Here is a 19,002-nt window from a genome sequence, read left to right on the forward strand (position 1 = left end):
GTGCTAGTAATAATTTTGTATGGTAGCTGGTCTTATGCGAATGCACAATAGATCAATAACGTTCTACTTTAGTCAGACTTATTTTTGTTTACCTTCATTTTCCAATTAACCTTTTGTAAATATTGGTAATTGACCTGTTTGACTTGACTTTTCTAAAATGTGATTCGCTACTTCATATCATGACTGTCTCTAGTACGAACGGCGAAACCACTCGCACCTTTTTTTCCTTGCTCTGCAGGAGGCTAATGCGATACTGGGGGAGAAGTTATCAGCTGAAGATGAAGAAAATGCCTTGTCAGAGTTTGAGGACTTGGAAAACAGAAGTATATGGACAGTATCGCTTTATTTTGTTCCTCTTATCCTAGAACCTTAATTTATTGGTTGATCATGCAGACTGCGAGAAATGAGTAGGTATATCAAATTTGTTGGTTGATCATGCAAACTAGTCCTCTATCTTCCTCTATAAATTGATCCAAATAGTAAAAGAAGATACTCTGCATGAAATGATTGTATTTATGTTTCTTTATCTTCTTTTGGTTCCTTAGCTTATCCAAATAGTAAAAGAAGATCAAGAGACATAAAGACATGGAAGTTGTTGGAAGAAAAGTTAGTGTTAAGCTTAAGTTATTTGGGTTGTTGTTGAAGACTCAAAAGACGAAAAAAAAAAAAGAAAAAAAGTAAGAAAAGAGATGGTTTACGTAATGATTTTAGTAATCGGTATGAGGGGACTTGAAAATGTTAACAGGTAATATAGATTGTCGAGTACTATTGTTTAACCATAACTTATCAAGTAATTTTTCATCATCTTCTCCTTCTTTCTTTTTCGAAATACTTAGTACTACAACGATTCCCTCCATGGAATCAGTAGTACTTTTCCATCAGCACTCTATCCTACACTTGTTGTTGTTGATAGATTACGGAAATGGAAAGATGATAATAACCAGAATTCGTTTGGATTTTGTAGCTATGGTATATGGACTCCTTCAATGCAATTTCCGGCGGAGCACTGCAGCATGCAACAAATGCTAAAGTTCACGAGTATTTTTAGAAATGCCATCTTAAATCAATTTGGTGCCGAAGCTTTGAAGGAAAAACTTGTCACCAAGATCGAAAGGATGTCTCGGGAGTCTCCGGAATCGCGGTGCAGTCAACCCTCTATTAAACTCAAACCTTCTATCTACTTAAATTTTATTTTTCAGAGAGAATTATTCATCTAATATTATGCAGTACATATATGAATAATTTCTAACTTTTGAGAGCAAGAGATTTTGTAAGAGAGAATCATGTTTGCATTTGTTCAGTTGTTTTTTTTACTATTACCCAAGTAAATATTTGAAACACATTAGTGGATACCAAATGCAACGCATTTTTCTTTTTTTTTTTGTCTGCCAAATGATTGTAATATTCTGGTTTATGTTGTGAAAACAAATGATCAAGAACATAGAAAATGGTTGTCTTGCCTGGGCACTGACTACTAACCAGTGGGTTCTGCCTTTATCCATTAAGTTGGGTGCTCCAGCAAATTTGTTTTTATTATACATTGGTTGCAGCTCCTTGGCCTTAATTCACATACAAAAATGAAAAGCTTGGTTCAGAGAGAGAGAGAGATGATTGAAACTAGTAGACTGTGTACTATGGAGAGTATGAAATGAGTAGAAGATAGATCAAAGTAATTAGTTGATGCTGAAGACTCAGAAGATCATAAAGACATGGAAGAAGGTGTTGGAAGCAGAAAAATTAGTAAGAAATCAAAGTTGTTTGGGTTGATGATGAAGACTCAGAAGACCGAAAGGAAAAAGAAGAACAAAAAATGGTTGATCAGCTACTCATCTTAATCAGTTGGTAAAATTCAACAGGTAAGCTAGGTTTTCAAGAACTCTCTTCAGCACAGTCTTCTAATTAGGCCACGTTGCTGGGTTGACATAAACAAGTAGGGATTGGACCTTAGTCTGTCCCACTGGAGAAAGCCTAACATCGCAATCTCGATGTAGTGGAAAACACCAACTCTAAAATGATCGCCGGTAGAAGCTAAACCTGCTATTACACACCCAACTTTAAACGTTGTTGTGAGATCTTAGGTTTATGAGTTTTGCATGAATGATGATGCTAGAAAGATTATTTGCGTCAATTAATGAGGTAATCGAGCTATTAGATTGCATATAGAAGTAGGGATTGAACCACTTAAGTTTGTTTTTATACAATTTTAGAGCAGCGAAAAAAATATGTAAATTGCCAATCTGTTGAGGGATTAATCTAATCAATTGATTTTTAGAAAGGTGAATGTGGGTGAGTTTTGAAAGATTACCAATTTTGGAGGGAATGAATCTGAAGAGTCTGTTTTGCCTCAATTCAAGACTAACAAAGTTAGAGAAAGTTGAAATTATGGATAGAATTTCTATTCCAACATGGGAGTAGAGTAGAAGTTTGGTTAATAAGGTTTGATTTCCATTTCAGAAGAGCATCTATTTCTACAAGTGGTCTAAATAGAGAATATAACAACTTGGCACCTCAAGAAAATATCTGCCTCACAGTCTTCTATTGAGGGTGCGGTTTGGTACTCACGGAGAGCAGAACTCAACATGAGTTGAAGACCAAGTTTGGAAGAAGGAGAAACCTTGGAATGTTTGGATGAAGGTTTCTTGGCCAAAGGTGCCGAATGTTATGACTTATGGCTATTGAACAAGAAGAATGATAAGCATGACATGAAAGAGCAAGATGAAACGCCAGTCATGCGGATTATTAGCCGGTATGAAGAATGATGGTGTTTTAACTTGCATCGATTACTATCTCAACATTTAAGACGCAAAAGCTTCAACATTAAAAATGCTCGTGGATTTTTGGGAATCGTTTCTTTAAGTATTCGCTCACAAGAGCACCTTAGTTTCGTTGAAGTAATTAGGGGAAGAAGATACGAAGATAATGGAGGTGATTGAAATTAAGGAGATAGAAAGCCATGATCTGCCTTTCAACCAGCTGTAGGAGGATGGACCCTGGATACTTGCTTATGAATTGGTCAGGTAATTTTCCTTGAACTTTAAAGCTGGTTGGTAGGTAGCATTTTTGTGAATCAAAATGCTTTTTGACATTGTTTTAGTGAGTACGATGCCGTGACCACTGTTATTCTGTCTTTATATCATCTTTTCAACTTTTGGGTGTATATTTTACTTACTTATTTTAACTTTAGCTATGTTTCGCTAGGGACTTCACCTTATCTGAATGGGAGAGTATGATGTATGCTTTAGTTACTTTTTTCGTTTAGACATGGTAGTGGAATAAGTAAATGCGGGTACAATTGCGTCATATGTAAGCCACAGTGGCATACATTCTGTTATTTTAACTTATTTTTATAGTTAAAAATTGCAACCTAACAATATTGTTCTCTAACAATGCTTATGTTCTAAAGTCCCGTAACAATGCTTTTAATATGCTGCTTTAATTAGCCATACAACTACGAGTCAATGATGTTGAAAGTTACCTGGCAATGTAGAATGTATGCGTATATTGGCTTAGTTTTGATTCAGTGACCTGTGTTGGTATTTTAGGTATGCCATGTAGAATGTTTGGTAGTATATGTCTATTCGATTCCTGCTAGTATTGGAGTTTGTTTAGACCCCCTTGAGACTTCCTCACCTTTTAAAAAGACATAAGATTAGATCTTGTTGTATTGATCCTGTGGTTAGTAAGCTCACAGCTCATCCATGCTGTTATCTTATAGAAGAAACTTTGTTGTTTTATACAGGATGGAAGATCAAGAAAATTGGGAGTGCGGTCAGCACTCTAATTCCTCAGGTACTAGTAAAACATTTTCATTTTTCTTATTGCAGATAACATCAAAGCATTATATTTAGATCTACTTTTTGTTAATACTATACAGAGAGCTAACATGTCTTTCTAAGCAGCTTCTGTTCCGAATGCAAAAACGTTCGAGGTGATACTAGTCTTGCATTTTTTATGGGAGAGACGGAAACTAAGCAAGAACTCAATTGGGATGATGATGGACCTAATGCAGATAATCAAACTTGATATTCTTATGCCGTTGGGGTGTTGCTAAAGCAATCTCGGCGGCTCAACTGGACAGACCGTTGGGATAAGCTATCTCAGGATGACAAGGGACGGCAGTGGGCCATTAAGGTAAATTGGGGTTATCTCATTTTTTATGGATTCGATTTGCATGTAGATGTAGGGATCTTTGCTTTATTTAGATGGATGGGTATGTTTTTAGTTTCGATTTATCCTTTAAATTCTCTATTTGAAAGCAGATTGAATTCTAGTTTTATGGTAAGAAGACCGCTGTATTTAATCTTTTTTGGATATATCTGCCTTGTTACTTTGAGACATATTCGATTGCCATTATTAGAACTGATTTCTAGACTTGTAATGTGCTAAGAAATGGATAACAGGAACCAGTGGCGTTCAACTTGTTATTTATAGTCAAGAGTTGCAACCTCACAATAGCTCTCTAACAATGCGTATGTTATACAGTCCTGTAAGCATGCTTTGAATAAGCTCCTTTAATTTAGCCATATGGATGCAAGTCATTATATAGAAAGTTACCTGGCAATGGCATCTATCGAACTTCTTGAGACTCCCTCACCTTTTAAAACACATCAGGTTAGGTTTTGATGCATTGATCTAGTGGTCAGCATGCTCACTGCTCACCTATCTTAACAATGATGTTATCTTATAAAAGAAACTTTGTTATTTTATGCCGGATGGAAGTCAAGGAAAGAGAGTGAGCAAGATCAACACTCTATTGTTATATACAGTAGCGGGTAGCCACGGCTAAGGCCTTCCTATTAGAGTTTACAAGAGCTTTGATTGATTTAGTTGTTGAAGTTTGGACTACAGAGGCTTCACGGGATACAAAACTTCCATGGTTTGGCTTCATATCAGCCATTACTTGTCCAACTTTGGTCACCTGTGCAGTGGGTTCAGTTTTCATTTCGTAGTTCGACTCAGAAAGAGCCCTGCGAACGAAAGCTTGAGAAATATGCATTTTTCTTTTTTCTCCTTTAGGAATTTTCGAATTTATGTGTTTGTAAAAGAGGAAGAATTTACAAATGATGAAGAATAGAGAAAATTGAGGAATCGCCATTTCTTTAATTTTTTTTGGTTGTTTTGTGTTCCATATGATTTGATTGTGTGACTTATGCAACTGAATGACAAATTTATTGTTTTATCTATTTCAGGATTTGCTCCTACTTGATGAACATTATAAAAAAACTACCTTGTCTATTGCCTGTGGAATATTTAGGAACAAGAAAGCTAAATGGAAAAGACATAACTATATATACCCCACTTTACAAAAAAGCGTCTTGCAGATAAACCCAATGAGTTAACCGACAGGGAGTGGAAGGATCTTGTGAAATTTTGGATTACTTAAGAGCATCTAAATTCATAACTCTGGTATGTTCACCCAGCAATTTTGTTTATTTCATTCACGTGTAATTAATTCGTAAGGTACCTTCTAATAGAAATACCAGTAGAAGCCACCAGAAAGCCAAGCACCCCAATGCAAAGCTGAAACAGTACGTACATACATATGTAGATGTTTACTGTCACTTTTCATTCCTCTAATGGTAGGATCATGGATTATCTGGAAGGAGCGGTGTAACTGTATAAAGGAAGAACAGTTAACCCAATCTCTGCAGCTTCTAGAATTAAGTTTCATCTACATAATTTGCTTATTTCTGCACAGTTAGATAATATCTCCTGACATGTCTATCATTTCAGGTTCAGAAATCTCTACCTGGAAACCACCTATAATAGATGTCAGTAAAATCAATGTGGATGCTTTGTTTATCATAATACTAACCAACTTGGTTATACGAAACTATGCAAGTGATTGCAAAGGGATCAAAGGGTAGGTATGAAGAAGGGTTTGAGCAGGATTCACATAGAAGCAGATGCAGAGCTGGTCGTGAGGACCATTAACGAGTCTTCTTCTCTAGTTAGATGGGAGAATAATTTTCTAATTAAACAGTTGCTTCATTTTTCGTTCTGGGAAGTTTCTTATGTTAGTAGAGCAATGGTGTTGCGGATTGAATATCTAAAGTTGTTGGAAGAGATAAAAAAAACGTTTTAGAACTTATAGATGCAGGACACTTCATTTGTACCAGTATCAATATCATAGCTGTAACTCTGGTCCTTCACTTTTCAAGCAACTGAACATCCTCATGTCCCCTTGACTGGTGCTTTTGAACTCTCAAAGTTATTACTGGTGCTTTTTGACTCAGACTTCCCAGATGAGCTTTAAAGATTATTTTGTAAAAAACTGTCTTCATTTTCTGCAGTTACCTTGGCTGCTCCACATTAAGTGATTGTAAAATTCTAGTTCATGTTGTGAAACTATTGTATAAGAATATGGAAAATTTGCATCAAAAAAATAGAAAAAAAGAACAAGAATATGGAAAATGGTTGTCTTCCTGGTGGGTATATTGTTGGGTTGTCACTCATTTTCAGTCAGATTTTGATTTTTCGAACTCATATAGGTCCAACTTTTCAGAACTCGGCAACTTCTGTAGCATTTCATAATATTCATATCCACCTTATCAAACAGTGACTGCCCTTATCCGCTAGGTAGATGGTAAATACAAAACAGTAAACCCTAAATCCCCAGCCCTAACCCTATGTATAAAAAGAAAAAGCTTGAGAGAGAGAGTGTTTTTGATTCAAGGGAATGCAGTGTATGAAATGAGCAGATATATCAAGAAACATACAGTCTGGGTATGAAGTGAGCAGATAGATCTGGAAACGTACTCTCTTTGTAAAAGATATGGAAGGTGTTCCGAGAAAAATTAGTCACAAATCAAAGTTGTTTTGGTTGTTGACTCGGGTAATACGGAAGAAGAAGAAGAAGGGCAACAAGAATAAGGAAGGAAGAAAGGGCGTAGTTGTTTATGGGCTGATCTTGACATTCGGTACGAGCGGAATCGGAAATGGGGTTTTGAAGATACTTGTACTCCTGTTTGTGCACCTTTAGAAGCTCTTTTTTGGCCCCCTCCCGGCCTCTTGTCATGGAGAGCTTGCAGGACTTGAGAAATAAGATGCATCTAAAACGTAAGTTCAATTCTTACACTGTTGTTCATACTCTGTCTAGCCCTCGTAAAACTAAAACTTTAAAAGAAATGAGTATCGGTTCTTATGTAACAAAGAACAATGACATACAGCTCTGATTGGTTATTATGCTTGTGAACAACTTAAAATGCATGTAAATTGAAACTAAGCGACTGAATTAGAGATTTATACTCATAACTGATTATTTATTTGCTTTTCTTAAACAATAAAAGGGGTTATGGAAATGGTTGTTGATTTCTAGATTTGTAATGTGATTAGAAATGGATGACAGGGTCATATGTAAGCCACGATTGGGTTCAATTTGTTATTTATAGTTAAGAGCTGCAACCTCACAATAGTCTCTAACAATGCATATTTATAAAGTCCTGTAACAATGTTTTGAATAAGCTTCTTTAGTTTAGCCATACTATATGTCATTAATGTACCTGGCAATGACATCTATCAAACTTCTTAATAAGTTAATTTGCTACTGTCTGGCTACAAGTAGATGTGCAAATGTGTTGGACATGACTATTTGGATAACCATATGCATATATTTGCTTAGTTTTTAGATTTAATGACTGATATTTACAGTTTATGTTAGTATATGTTTATTCAATTCCTGGAGTATTGGAGTTTGTTTAGACCCTTTGAGACCCTCACCTTTTAAAAGGTGTCAGATTAGGTTTTGTTGAATCAATCTAGTGGTCAGTTAGCTCGCTGCTCACCTGCCCATTACTCTCCGTCTTCGGTAACCTGAGCAGTAGCTTCAGTTTTCATTTTGTCTTTAATCTCAGAAAGAGCCTTGTGAACGAAGCTTAGGAAATATGCATTTTTCTTTTCTCTACTTTAGGGTTTTTCCATTTCTTCTTTTTGTAAAAAGAGGAAGAATTTACAAATGATGAAGAATAGAGAAAACGAAGAATAACCATTTCTTTCTATTATTTTTGGTTGTTTTATGTTTCATATGATTTGATTGTGTGACTTATGCAACTGAGTGACAAGTTTATTGTTTTATCTATTTCTGGAATTAATCGTACTAGATGAAGGTTATAAAAAAGCTTCCTTGTCTATTGCCAGTGGGATATTCAGGAATAAGAAAATGAACGGGAAGCATATACACCACAAGGTACAAATGAAAAGTGTCTTGCAGATAAACCCAATGCGTTAACTGACAAGGAGGGGGAGAATCTTGTAAAATTTTGGATCACTGGAGAGCATCAAGTAAATTCGCAACTCTATTATGTTCATGGTTGAAGAATAGCCATTTCTTTATGTTATTTTTGGTTGTTTAGTGTTCCATATGATTTGACTGTGCAACTGAATGAAAAGTTTACGTGTTATCTATTTCAGGATTTGCTCGGACTAGATGAACGTTATAAAAAAGCTACTCTATTGCCCGTGGGATATTTAAGAACAAGAAATCTAAATGAAAAAGACATTTCACGATATAAACCCCAAGATACGAATGAAAAGTGTCTTGCAGATAAACCCAGTGCGTTACCCGACATGGAGTGGGAGGATCCTGTGAAATTTTGGATTACTGAAGAGCATCAGGTAAATTCACAACCCTGTTATGTTCACCCAGTAATTTTATTCCTTATATTCATGTCTAACTAATTTTGACTTGTGTATTCTTAAGGTACTTTTCGGTAGCAATATCAAGAGTAGCCACCAAAAATCCAAGCACACAATGGGTAGGAGAAACTTCCCACGATGCAAGGCTGATACAGTACGTACATACATCTGTTGGTGTTTATCCTGCAACTTGGAAGTTACTTGGTTTTTGATTTGACTGTTCATGGTTGAAGTATTTCTCATATTTGTCCGTGTAAAACATTATAAAACCATGTCAAGGATGGGAATACCATATGCTATTAGGCATTGGATAGTGCTACACCATATTTTACGGCTGCAGGCCTGCAAAAATTTATGCGACTTCTTTCTTTCACAATTCACATAAACTTGCATATATGAAACTGCCTACTCAATCTTACTGCTAAGTGCTAACCATGAAAACAGCCTGTTGAAATTTTGTATCCATGAATAGAGCCTGTTTAAACTGTCTGAGACCATGGGGTAGTGTTAAGTGTGTTCGTATTACATGTGAAGTTGGAGGGGGTTTATATTTGGATGTCCCTTGTATAAAGAATAAAACGAAGTTCAATTTTGGATTTCAATCAATACATAAACAAGAATGGCATTATTAAAATGGGATCAATTTGTAACTATTGAATGATACCAGTTTGTTTTAGACACTCTCTGGAATTTCTTTGAATGTAGGTGAAGATATAGGTCAAACTGACGAATTAATCACTTATATAACTATATTGTGAAACTGACATATTAATCTCTGTTGGTTCAAAATGTTTGGATTTTCTTTGAATTAATAGATGGATTGTCTACTATGGGTCAGGCATAGTTTCCTAAGTACATTGTTTGAAGATTGATGGAGCTAAAAAGGTTCCCGTATGCCACCACCAATGCCAAGTGTTGAAGATCACAACATCGGCTTCTTTCCATATATCACCATTGATAATGGTGTCGATCTTTAAAACCCGTTCCGAGTTTTCAACAACTCAATCAACAAGGTATACATTTTTATTATAAAGTATAGAAATTTTATAGTCCTGCCAATATTCAACCAAAATGTCTTAGTTTCTTATCATAATTTACTGAAGTTCACCAGAAATAGGCCTACGCCGTCTACCTAGTTTTCTAGAACACGGTCATATTAATTTATTAGGTTTAGACTCAACCCAACATTGAGCTTAAATGAATAGAAAATCTAACCGTAAAATTGCGGGAGACCGTATTTCGCACTAAGTGCCCAGTATATTTTGCATTCGGGATAGCTGCATGAATCATACAAATCAAAGATTGCCACCGGTTATTACTGATCGAGTCACCAACAGACATGATCTTTTTACCCGTGTATCTCCTCAAGAAGTCCAAGGCATCAAACCTGTATGGTTAAAAACAACTTGAAGTTCTAAAATTAAAATGCTAAATATTGTAATATCATCCATGCTAGAAAATAAATCTACTTCATCCTTACAGAAGAGAATAGGGAAGTTTAATTACTTAGGTGCATCGCATCCGCTTGGGCTCCATCTATACTTGAGATAATATTTGTCAGGTCGACCATTAGCTACACAATGGAAACCGTGATTTATGAATGGACATTTAGAGGAATCGTAAAGAGGATAGGATTCATCATAAACTCAACTCCGTTGTAGTTACAAAAGTTGGAGATAATCTTAATTCCTCTTTCTTGGCCTTTTAGTTTAACCTTTTTTTTTAAAAAAAATAATATTGACGGAGCTAGTAGACATGGAAATATGGTACTCAATATGTTTATGATGCTCTTCATAAGTAATAAATATTCTGTAACAATAACCAACCAGCCTTTATAGTGATTGGTGGTAAATATCACGTTCTTGCTTTGCTTCCACGCGAACGCTGAATTCACGGTGTACTCCTCATAGCTACCTAGTTCCTACTAAAGTTCCACTCTCCCATCTATTAATTGGTCCGCGTGACTCGTTCATGATACCAAAGCTCGTTACTTTTGATGAAAAGTGATTTGCGTTGAACCCATCCATGCATGTGAAATCAAAACTCATGATGACCACGTAAATGTGAACGAGTCCAACCTATGCTCTCTTAGTGGAGTTACTGACTCATCTCCAGGACAATCACGCGGCTCTCAATAATATATCAATTTCATTATTCCAATATATTTTAGGCCAAGTGAAAATGATTAATGAAGTATTCTCAAATGATGAGTCAGGTATCAATTTATCAATTTCATTATTCCAATAATATATCAAATTTCATTATTCCAATAAATAATATATGATGAGTCAGGTATCAAATAATATATCAATAAATTTTAGGGCAAGTGAAAATGGTTATTGAAGTATTCTCAAATGATGAGTCAGGTATCAATTTATCAATTTCATTATTCCAATAATATATCAATTTCATTATTCCAATAAATAATATATGATGAGTCGGGTATCAAATAATATATCAATAAATTTTCGGCCAAGTGAAAATGATTATAATATATCAATTTCATTATTCCAATAAATTTGGGCCAAGTGAAAATGATTATCGAGAGCCGCGTGATTGACCTGGAGATGAGTCAGTAACTCCACTAAGAGAGCATAGGTAGGACTCGTTCATATTTACTTGGTCAGTAACTCCACTAAGAGAGCATAGGAAGGACTCGTTCATATGTACTTGGTCATCATGGGTTTGGATTTCACATGCATGAATGGGTTCAGCTCAAATCACTTTTCATCAAAAGTAACGAGCTTTGGTATCATGAACGAGTCACGCGGACCAATTAATAGATGGAGAGTGGAACTTTAGTACGAACTAGGTAGCTATGAGGAGTGCACTGTGAATTCAGCGTTCGCGTGGAAGCAAAGCAAGAACGTGATATTTACCACCAATCACTATAAAGGCTGGTTGGTTATTGTTACAAAATATTTATCACTCACGACGAGCATCATAAACATATCGAGTACCATATTTCCATGTCTACTAGCTCCATCAATATTATTTAAAAAAAAAAGGTTAAACTAAAAGGCCAAGAAAGAGGAAATTCCAGGGGTTGTGTAAATCATGCTTCCCAAGTACATTGTTTGAAGATCATGCTTGTAGTTAAAGTTTCTCAGGGATTGTGTAAATTGTAAATCTTAACCTGGAACTAGGCTTTTGTGTTTCTATTTTATTGGTTCCCATCTTTTCTAGTTATAAAACAGTCTTGTGAGGAATTCTCGTGTGAGAAGTAGGATATGAGAACACCCATGATATCTTTGTGTGACTTCTTCCATTTTTCTGTTCATGTTACTTTTCAGCTCGATGCTGTGATTATAGAGCACAACATTTTGCTATAAACTTTATGTTTGACATTTTCAATTTGCTGGCTTAGTTGAACGACATTGAGCTTACAAGCAACCAAAAGGCCATCTTTGATAGCTTGAAAGCAGTAAATAACGCTATGAAAGCTGTACTAGGTGAGATCAATTTGGATGATGTTCAGAAGTGAAGAAAAGGTCCCTCTCTCATTTGCTTTGCAAACTGAGAAATCTGATTACGATGCAGTATTGGAGGAACATTTACCTGCTGAATTAATGTATGTTTATGCCATTTAATGCAAAATGGATCACTGTAGAAGTGCCTGGATATTTTCTGACATTTCATGTATTAAGAGAAGGTGATAACCAGTCGGGGTACATTTCACTATATGATTTGAAACAGTTTTTTGTTTGCCACTAGTGGTATACAATCTAAATTCGTAGTGTCTTCATGTATAATAGTCTAAAGCATACATGAGAGTATTACTACTAATATTTTCAATGAAAATGAAATTGTAAATCTTGTGTATTTCATTGCTTGATTTAATATATTAACCTTTTGCACCAAAAAAAAATAAATATACACATTGCTCTGAGATTTCCAATGTTAACGCTCAAAACTCATTTCTTAATCCAATTTCGAGACCAGGTTCTACTTTTCAGAACTCAGTAATCTGTCTCACATTTCATATCCCGGCCAGCTTGTCGAAAAGTGAGGCATGACAGTCCTGCGGCCCACACTATGCCACATGGAGATTGTAAGAATCAGCATTTTGCAAGCCTGGACTTTTGAAAATGAAACCAAATCTGAAGGTGATTAGGGTCTGAATCAGCATCATTTATGATTGAAATTAGAGGTTTCCAAATGAAATCGGCATATAAAGCCTAAAATGTGCAGGGAATGAATATTTAGTGGGTTTCAGAAATTATTACCATCTAGTCAGCCCCTAGAGTGATTCAGATCCTAAAGAAAACTGGCATCCCTTATAACAGCAGCAGCAGGAGGTAGCGTAAAAACCAAAACGACTGATGTTTAACACCAAATCATATCCCATCCCAAGTGACTGCCCTAGCTATATAAATTCATTCTCTGCAAACCCATTTCCTCCATTCACCCGAAAGCGGAGAGAATCAGAGAAACCCTGAAAAAGAATGAGGAATGGTGGCACCATTTCTTTTTTATCAACAGCAACACTAGCAGCATCACCAGTCCGATCTCCAAGATTGCATTCATCACCAATACCATTTCTGTTTGGAGGATTAGCAGCTATGTTTTGTTTAATAGCATTCGCTCTTTTGATCCTCGCTTGTTCTACTTGGAAATTATCTATGTTTTTATGTCATGATAATAACTGTGAAGGATCCACACATCGTGGTGGTGGTGGTGGTGGTGATAAATCAGCGGAAGAAGAAAGCGTTAAAGTAGTGTACGAAGGGCAGATCGGTGTGATCATGGCTGGTGATGTTAAACCTACTTATTTAGCTGTACCTAGATCATTAGGTGAAAAACCAAAGGAAGACGAAGAAGAAAGTGATGTCATTAGGGTGGAATCATCAGCGTGATATGATTTTTTTTTTCCTGTTGTAGAACGGGTTTACTTTTCGTCTTCTACGAATTCATAGTGAATTTTTTTAATATTACTGTATTATTGTTTTTTTTTAATTTGAGCAAAGTGTTTTTGGAAGAAATTTGAAGAGGCCATTAACACAGGAGTTTAGAGGTGGAAGGTCTCTGTATTTAGACATCTACTAGTGATACATACATTCCTATAAAATAGGAGGAGGAGTTTTATTGTGTTGGACTCAATTGATAGGCGCCAGATCATTTTAGCGTGCTGGTGCGGACCTTACTCAGCCAACTTTTGCAGCCATATGAGATGCCAGCCAGGTGAATGCCACATTTAGGCCCGGCCCTCTACAAAGCTCCAACACATGGGACCTAGTAGCTGACACGAGTTTTCACTCCAACATTTGCCAACGCATCATGGCTTTTCGTAGATAAATTTAAGGGTAACTAGATTTGTGCCCGTGCTATGCATCGGGCGTAGTTTTTCTTTTAATTTGGTGTGCATGGGGCGAAGCCCCGCCCGTGGAGATGCATTTTTGATTTGATGTACAATTTCTCCTACGATAAACTGAATAGATCGATACTGTATGAATTAAATTACTTGACCACATGATACGCCAGGCAACTTTTCATACCCCACCTTATCCTCCAGCCATGATAAAGATACACTTCTATTAGCCTTTCTTCGAATTCTGCACGATAAGTCGTTCCCGTGTAAGTCGTTCCCGCGTTCATCATGCGCCATATCAATCGATATAACCTGCGTTATAGTATGGCCAATTAATCAGTTGTACGGTTTAGATAGAATCATAAACTCATGCCTTCAAGTGCTGCTCGATGGCTTACATTGAACAATATTGTAAGAAAGGAGTAGAAACGTCACAAACAACGATAATGCTTTAACGAACTAATATACCTTTGGCATGTTCAATTCTACTCTTGGCGAGTAGAAGACTACAATGAGAACGGGAAAAAAAGGGCAGCATATTCCTAGCATGTCATGAGGTAGTACTCCAAAATTATCTTTTAATGTAGAGTAAACATCAAAAAGTGCAATTTCTTAAGTTTACTCTTGTTTCTTACGGGCATGAAAAAACTTGAACATCTCCACAGTCATACCATCCGGTGGGGTGATCGGCATCTTGCCTTTTGAATCGTATGCCCGCTTCACCATTGATTCGTCAATGCAACCAAAATATTAGGACACATCGACTACCATGATCTTCATAGACGAATGTAGTTTTCACTTTCAGAAGACAAAAGATTGATGACTCAAAATAAAAATCATCATGTTGAATGAAAAGGGTGCGAAAGAATGATGTACCGTTCCAGCTGCTACAACTTCTCCATGGAGCCATGCGTAAAAGTGGATGGTTATGATTGCGTTAACCGATAAAGCTCTAATTACTTCTAAGCAACTCATGAGATTCGGAGAAAACTATAAGTATTTATCTATTTAGCCAAAGCCAATAGTGTTGGATGCCTTTCTTAATAACATAAGCCTAAGTAGGTGCAGTACCAAATGATGGTTCATAATTTACATCCAGCCACATGACACAGGTTAACCGTAAAAGAATAAACTGACCAACCCACAAAAGTAGCAGCATCGATTTCAGTCAAGCATTCCATGAGCATCACTTTTAGAGTTAAATAATGCTTTCATGCATGGTTGTCTGCATTATAGTGATAATATACTCAGTTTCAGTCAAGCAACCTATTTATGAGTATGCAATGTAAATTGACCGTAATCAGCACAAAAAAGAACTGTAATGTCACCGGCACCTTTGCTCCTTGTGCCTGCAGACATAAAAATAGAAAAGAAAAAACATGATCAGACGAAGAGATTACAGAACATGAGAGAAGAAGAGCATATATTTCTTTTCTCCAGGGTTATTATTTTGATGCACAAATTCAATACTGATGAGATAAATGAACGGTAAAAGTTACAGGAAGAGTATTCTTTCATTAGGTTTAGGTTTAGATGGAATTCAAAGTTCCCTGTGGTATATGTAATACCTTAAGGTAGAGCCTTTATCAACATTATATCTCCTTTTTCGGCTAGATTTAGTTTCCTAAGAGCATCCACAGTGGGCGAGTATAACCAAATTTATGGGATGAGATCCTAACACAGTGGGACGGAGTAAAGATCAAATTTGGACCAAAGATCAAATTCCAGACCAAATATGGTCGCGACCAAATCCCAAATTCTAATATAGTCGGGCGTAAACTTAAAGTACGCTTGATGCTGGGCGTAAATTTAAAGTACGCTTGTTAACGGGCGGAGATTTAAATTACGCCCGATGAAATTTTAATTAAATAAAAAAAAAAAAGGAATGAGGCGGACTTTTAAAGTCCGCCTGTTAAAATTTGCAAAGAATGGGGCGGACTTTTAAAGTCCGCCTGATGGAATTTTAATGGGGCGGACTTTTAAAGTCCGCCTGACGAAATTTTAATCATTTACCGTTGCGTCACACCACGGACTAAACCCAAATTTTGGTCTTTTTTTTTTATCTTTGATCTTTGGTTTTGATCGCACCACTGCAGTTGCTCTAACGTAGTCAGGCTTTTGAATTCCAAATTGAGACGTCCTGCATTGTCACGTTAGGAATGGAGCCAAGAAATTCCAAATTGAGACGTCTCCACGGCTTGTATTCCAAACTGAATTCTTTTTTTTTAACCTATTCTTTTTAAACCAATCACAGGTTACCAAATGTCCTCACCAGAATATTCGTTTCACAAAACTCGAAATAGGCTTGTTTCGGCCAATAAGAAGCGAGAGTTGCCTTACCGTTCAATGTGGGAGCTTTATTTGTCTAGACCTTTAAATCTTTAGATATACCGAAGTTTTACACTTCGCTGTCTACTGTGCTCTAATAGCAGGGGGCCCATGCTAAACTCCAGGGGTGCGGGGCCCACTATCTCTATTAGTGCTTTCCGGTTTTGGTTGAGTTGGCTTGAACTTGATAGAATGACACTGTTCCGGATTCTACTAAAGGTTTTGAAACGTGCTTAGTTTGACAGGGTGGTGCCTCGGGACAATCAGCATAGCCTTGAATTGTAAAACAAAAGCTAGGAGTCTAAAATCTAGAAACACATTCTAGATTAGATAAGAAATGACATGTTCGCAAAAAACTTAGAAATATTATCTAGTATGTATTTGGTGATCACACGATTCTAGTATTCGAGATTGAAAAATCATCAACCAAGTAGGCAATAAAACATGGGGCTTTTTTCTCAGTTTACCCTGGTCTACAGTAAAGGTTCTTATGCGCTGCCTCGCAAAATGTAAAACAAAAACCAAAAAACTAGCAGGAACCCCAAACATGTTTGTACTGTATATGAATTCGGAAGCGTCACTAAACGCTCAAGGGATACAAAATTCCGGCAATTAAAAGGTATCCTATTCCGAATCCAAAAAGGTTTCATACACAGTTACAACTTACAACTGCATCCGTTATTTAAGTATACGGCCTCTCAGACTCTCAGTTTCCTAATTGGTTTTCCTTGGTATGCTATATATATTTTCTGGCTTATAAGAAGAATCTGAAATACCACTACACTACCAGAAGTTTTTCCTTGTAGACTCAAGTCAACAACGTTAACAAAGCTTCTTACTACAGGTCCGTATTCTATCGATATTTCATAATGCTTCTCTTTCTGTGTTGATATCAATGATTGTGCTTTGTTAATTTTACAGAATCTTGATCCAGTGAGAATTTAAGTGGACAACAATTCTCTTATTTTTCACAAAGATAATCTTAGAATTTTGATTGTGTCACGTAGCGAGAGTTTGAGTTAGCATGTTATAAGGTGCAATGACTATATTTTCACTAATTTTTTTGTATGCTTTTAGATGGATGTGGATAGTGAAAACATTAATTATATTACTGACAATGAGGATGAGGACGCTGAGGATTCCGAATTAAGCAGCGCTGAAGAAGATGAGGACAAGGAGGATTCTGAATCAAGCAGCACTGAAAACTATGCGGCTTATGAGGATGGTACTGATGATGGATACATAGACGATGAGATATACACTGTTACCACTTTAAATATTATGTTTTAGTAAGCGTCTGAAATTTCTCTTTTTTTAACCATGCCAACAGCAATATATCAGTATTTCAATGAAATCAAAGCAAGGATTTTGAGAATTTGGGATGCGAAAAACGTATACACAGGGGAGATATGGAGTTTGGACTTGATTCTGACAGACGAACACGTAAGTATTTGTTCTCTTTAAGGTAGATTTCTAAGAAGAGCTTTTGATAAATTTTGTAATAGAGGAGCTGATTAAGCAAATAATATTATTTTATCAAATTTCAGGGGGAGCTGATTCACGCGACCATTAATAATTACATCAAGGAGAAATTTATTCCAAAACTGAAGGAAGGAGATGTTTACTATATAAGCAATTTCAGTAGATATCAAGTCGGCGATGATAAGAGCTACCTGCCAGTTAAAAATAAAAAACAAGATGAAATTCCATGAATATACGGAAGTACAAAAAGTTGAAGGCAACACGTCTGATTTCCCAGGACATAAATTCGAATGCTTCCTTGAACTCGAAGATATTCCAGAGTATGAAGATATTTATCTGATAGGTAGTGTAAAACTCTAAAAGACAACACACTGTTGATATCATGAAAAATGTTTATAAATAGAATCGAAGAACTAAAATAATGTCATTTTCTTTTTCTTTTTTGCAGCTGTGATTGGGAGAGTAATATCTATTTCGGCAAAGGAACCAGTAACCAAGCGAAACGGAAGCGATGGAGCAATAACTAATATATACATAGAGAATTTAAGGTAGCAGCATATTCTTTGCTTTACATCAAATACTGTGCTCAAGTAATCAAAATTTATAGGGAAAATTGGGAAAATGCCCCAATATGGGGTGCAATGTTGGAAATCTGCCCCAACATTTAAAAGTTCGGAGAAATGCCCCATTCTGTCAAAAACTCAGTTAAGTCACATGTGTGAGCCCACACACGCGAATAAAAAGACAAATACGTCCTTCAAAATTCACGGTTAAGGGTTCAAAATCCAGGATTGAGGGTTTAGGGTTCATGTTTAAGGTTCTGGTGGTGGAAGCGGCGGTGTTAATAGTAGTTCTGGTGGTGATGGTGGCTTTACGCATGTGACTTAACTGGGTTGGATGTCAAAGTTAACGAAATGGGGCATTTTTCCAACTATTTTTAACGTTGGGGCAGATTTCCAACATTGCATCTCATATTGAGGCACAAAAATGAGAATAGAGCTCTGGGATGAGATACCCGATCAACTAGATATCAATACAAATGGGCAGACCAACAACTTACAAGTCATCATAATAACATCAACATATGTAAACCACTTTCGAGGTAAAAAGCCATAGTCAACGTACAGGCTTGTTATCATTTTTGAAGAGGAGCATAGTAAATTTTTATTGATTTTGACAGGTGAACTGCATCTTAGGAGCACACCAGCCACAAAATTATACATCAACTTGGATATACCCAAAGTGGAAGC

At 36.3% G+C, this 19,002-nt stretch overlaps 1 protein-coding gene and 2 long non-coding RNA genes across 6 annotated transcripts; 2 read left to right on the forward strand and 1 right to left on the reverse strand.

Annotated features, from left to right (window-relative positions):
* The first annotated feature begins 1,586 nt into the window (after window positions 1-1,586).
* On the forward strand, window positions 1,587-12,440 carry LOC113287310. 4 transcript variants are annotated; one of them, XR_003329960.1, is made up of 10 exons: window positions 1,587-3,017; window positions 3,740-3,789; window positions 3,900-4,131; window positions 5,190-5,406; window positions 5,734-7,059; window positions 8,137-8,280; window positions 8,410-8,613; window positions 8,699-8,788; window positions 9,450-9,647; window positions 12,002-12,440. It is a non-coding gene; the product is annotated as an uncharacterized LOC113287310 (long non-coding RNA). The 4 variants fall into 4 exon arrangements; XR_003329958.1 differs by having other exon boundaries at window positions 9,473-9,647; XR_003329959.1 differs by lacking the exons at window positions 9,450-9,647; window positions 12,002-12,440 and having other exon boundaries at window positions 5,584-7,059; window positions 8,699-9,044.
* On the reverse strand, window positions 9,696-10,405 carry LOC113287322. The gene is made up of 2 exons (XR_003329962.1): window positions 10,141-10,405; window positions 9,696-10,021 (listed from the first exon to the last, which is right to left on the reverse strand). It is a non-coding gene; the product is annotated as an uncharacterized LOC113287322 (long non-coding RNA).
* A 187-nt stretch (window positions 12,441-12,627) lies between the features above and the next one.
* LOC113329125 (protein GLUTAMINE DUMPER 3-like) lies at window positions 12,628-14,014 on the forward strand. The gene has a single exon (XM_026576089.1). The coding sequence runs from the start codon at window positions 13,080-13,082 to the stop codon at window positions 13,488-13,490; it is 411 nt and encodes a 136-aa protein (XP_026431874.1). The 5' UTR covers window positions 12,628-13,079; the 3' UTR covers window positions 13,491-14,014.
* The last annotated feature ends 4,988 nt before the right edge of the window (window positions 14,015-19,002 follow it).

The sequence above is a fragment of the Papaver somniferum genome, chromosome 1 (genome assembly GCF_003573695.1).
Source record: "Papaver somniferum cultivar HN1 chromosome 1, ASM357369v1, whole genome shotgun sequence".
In the NCBI taxonomy this organism is placed as follows: domain Eukaryota; kingdom Viridiplantae; phylum Streptophyta; class Magnoliopsida; order Ranunculales; family Papaveraceae; genus Papaver; species Papaver somniferum.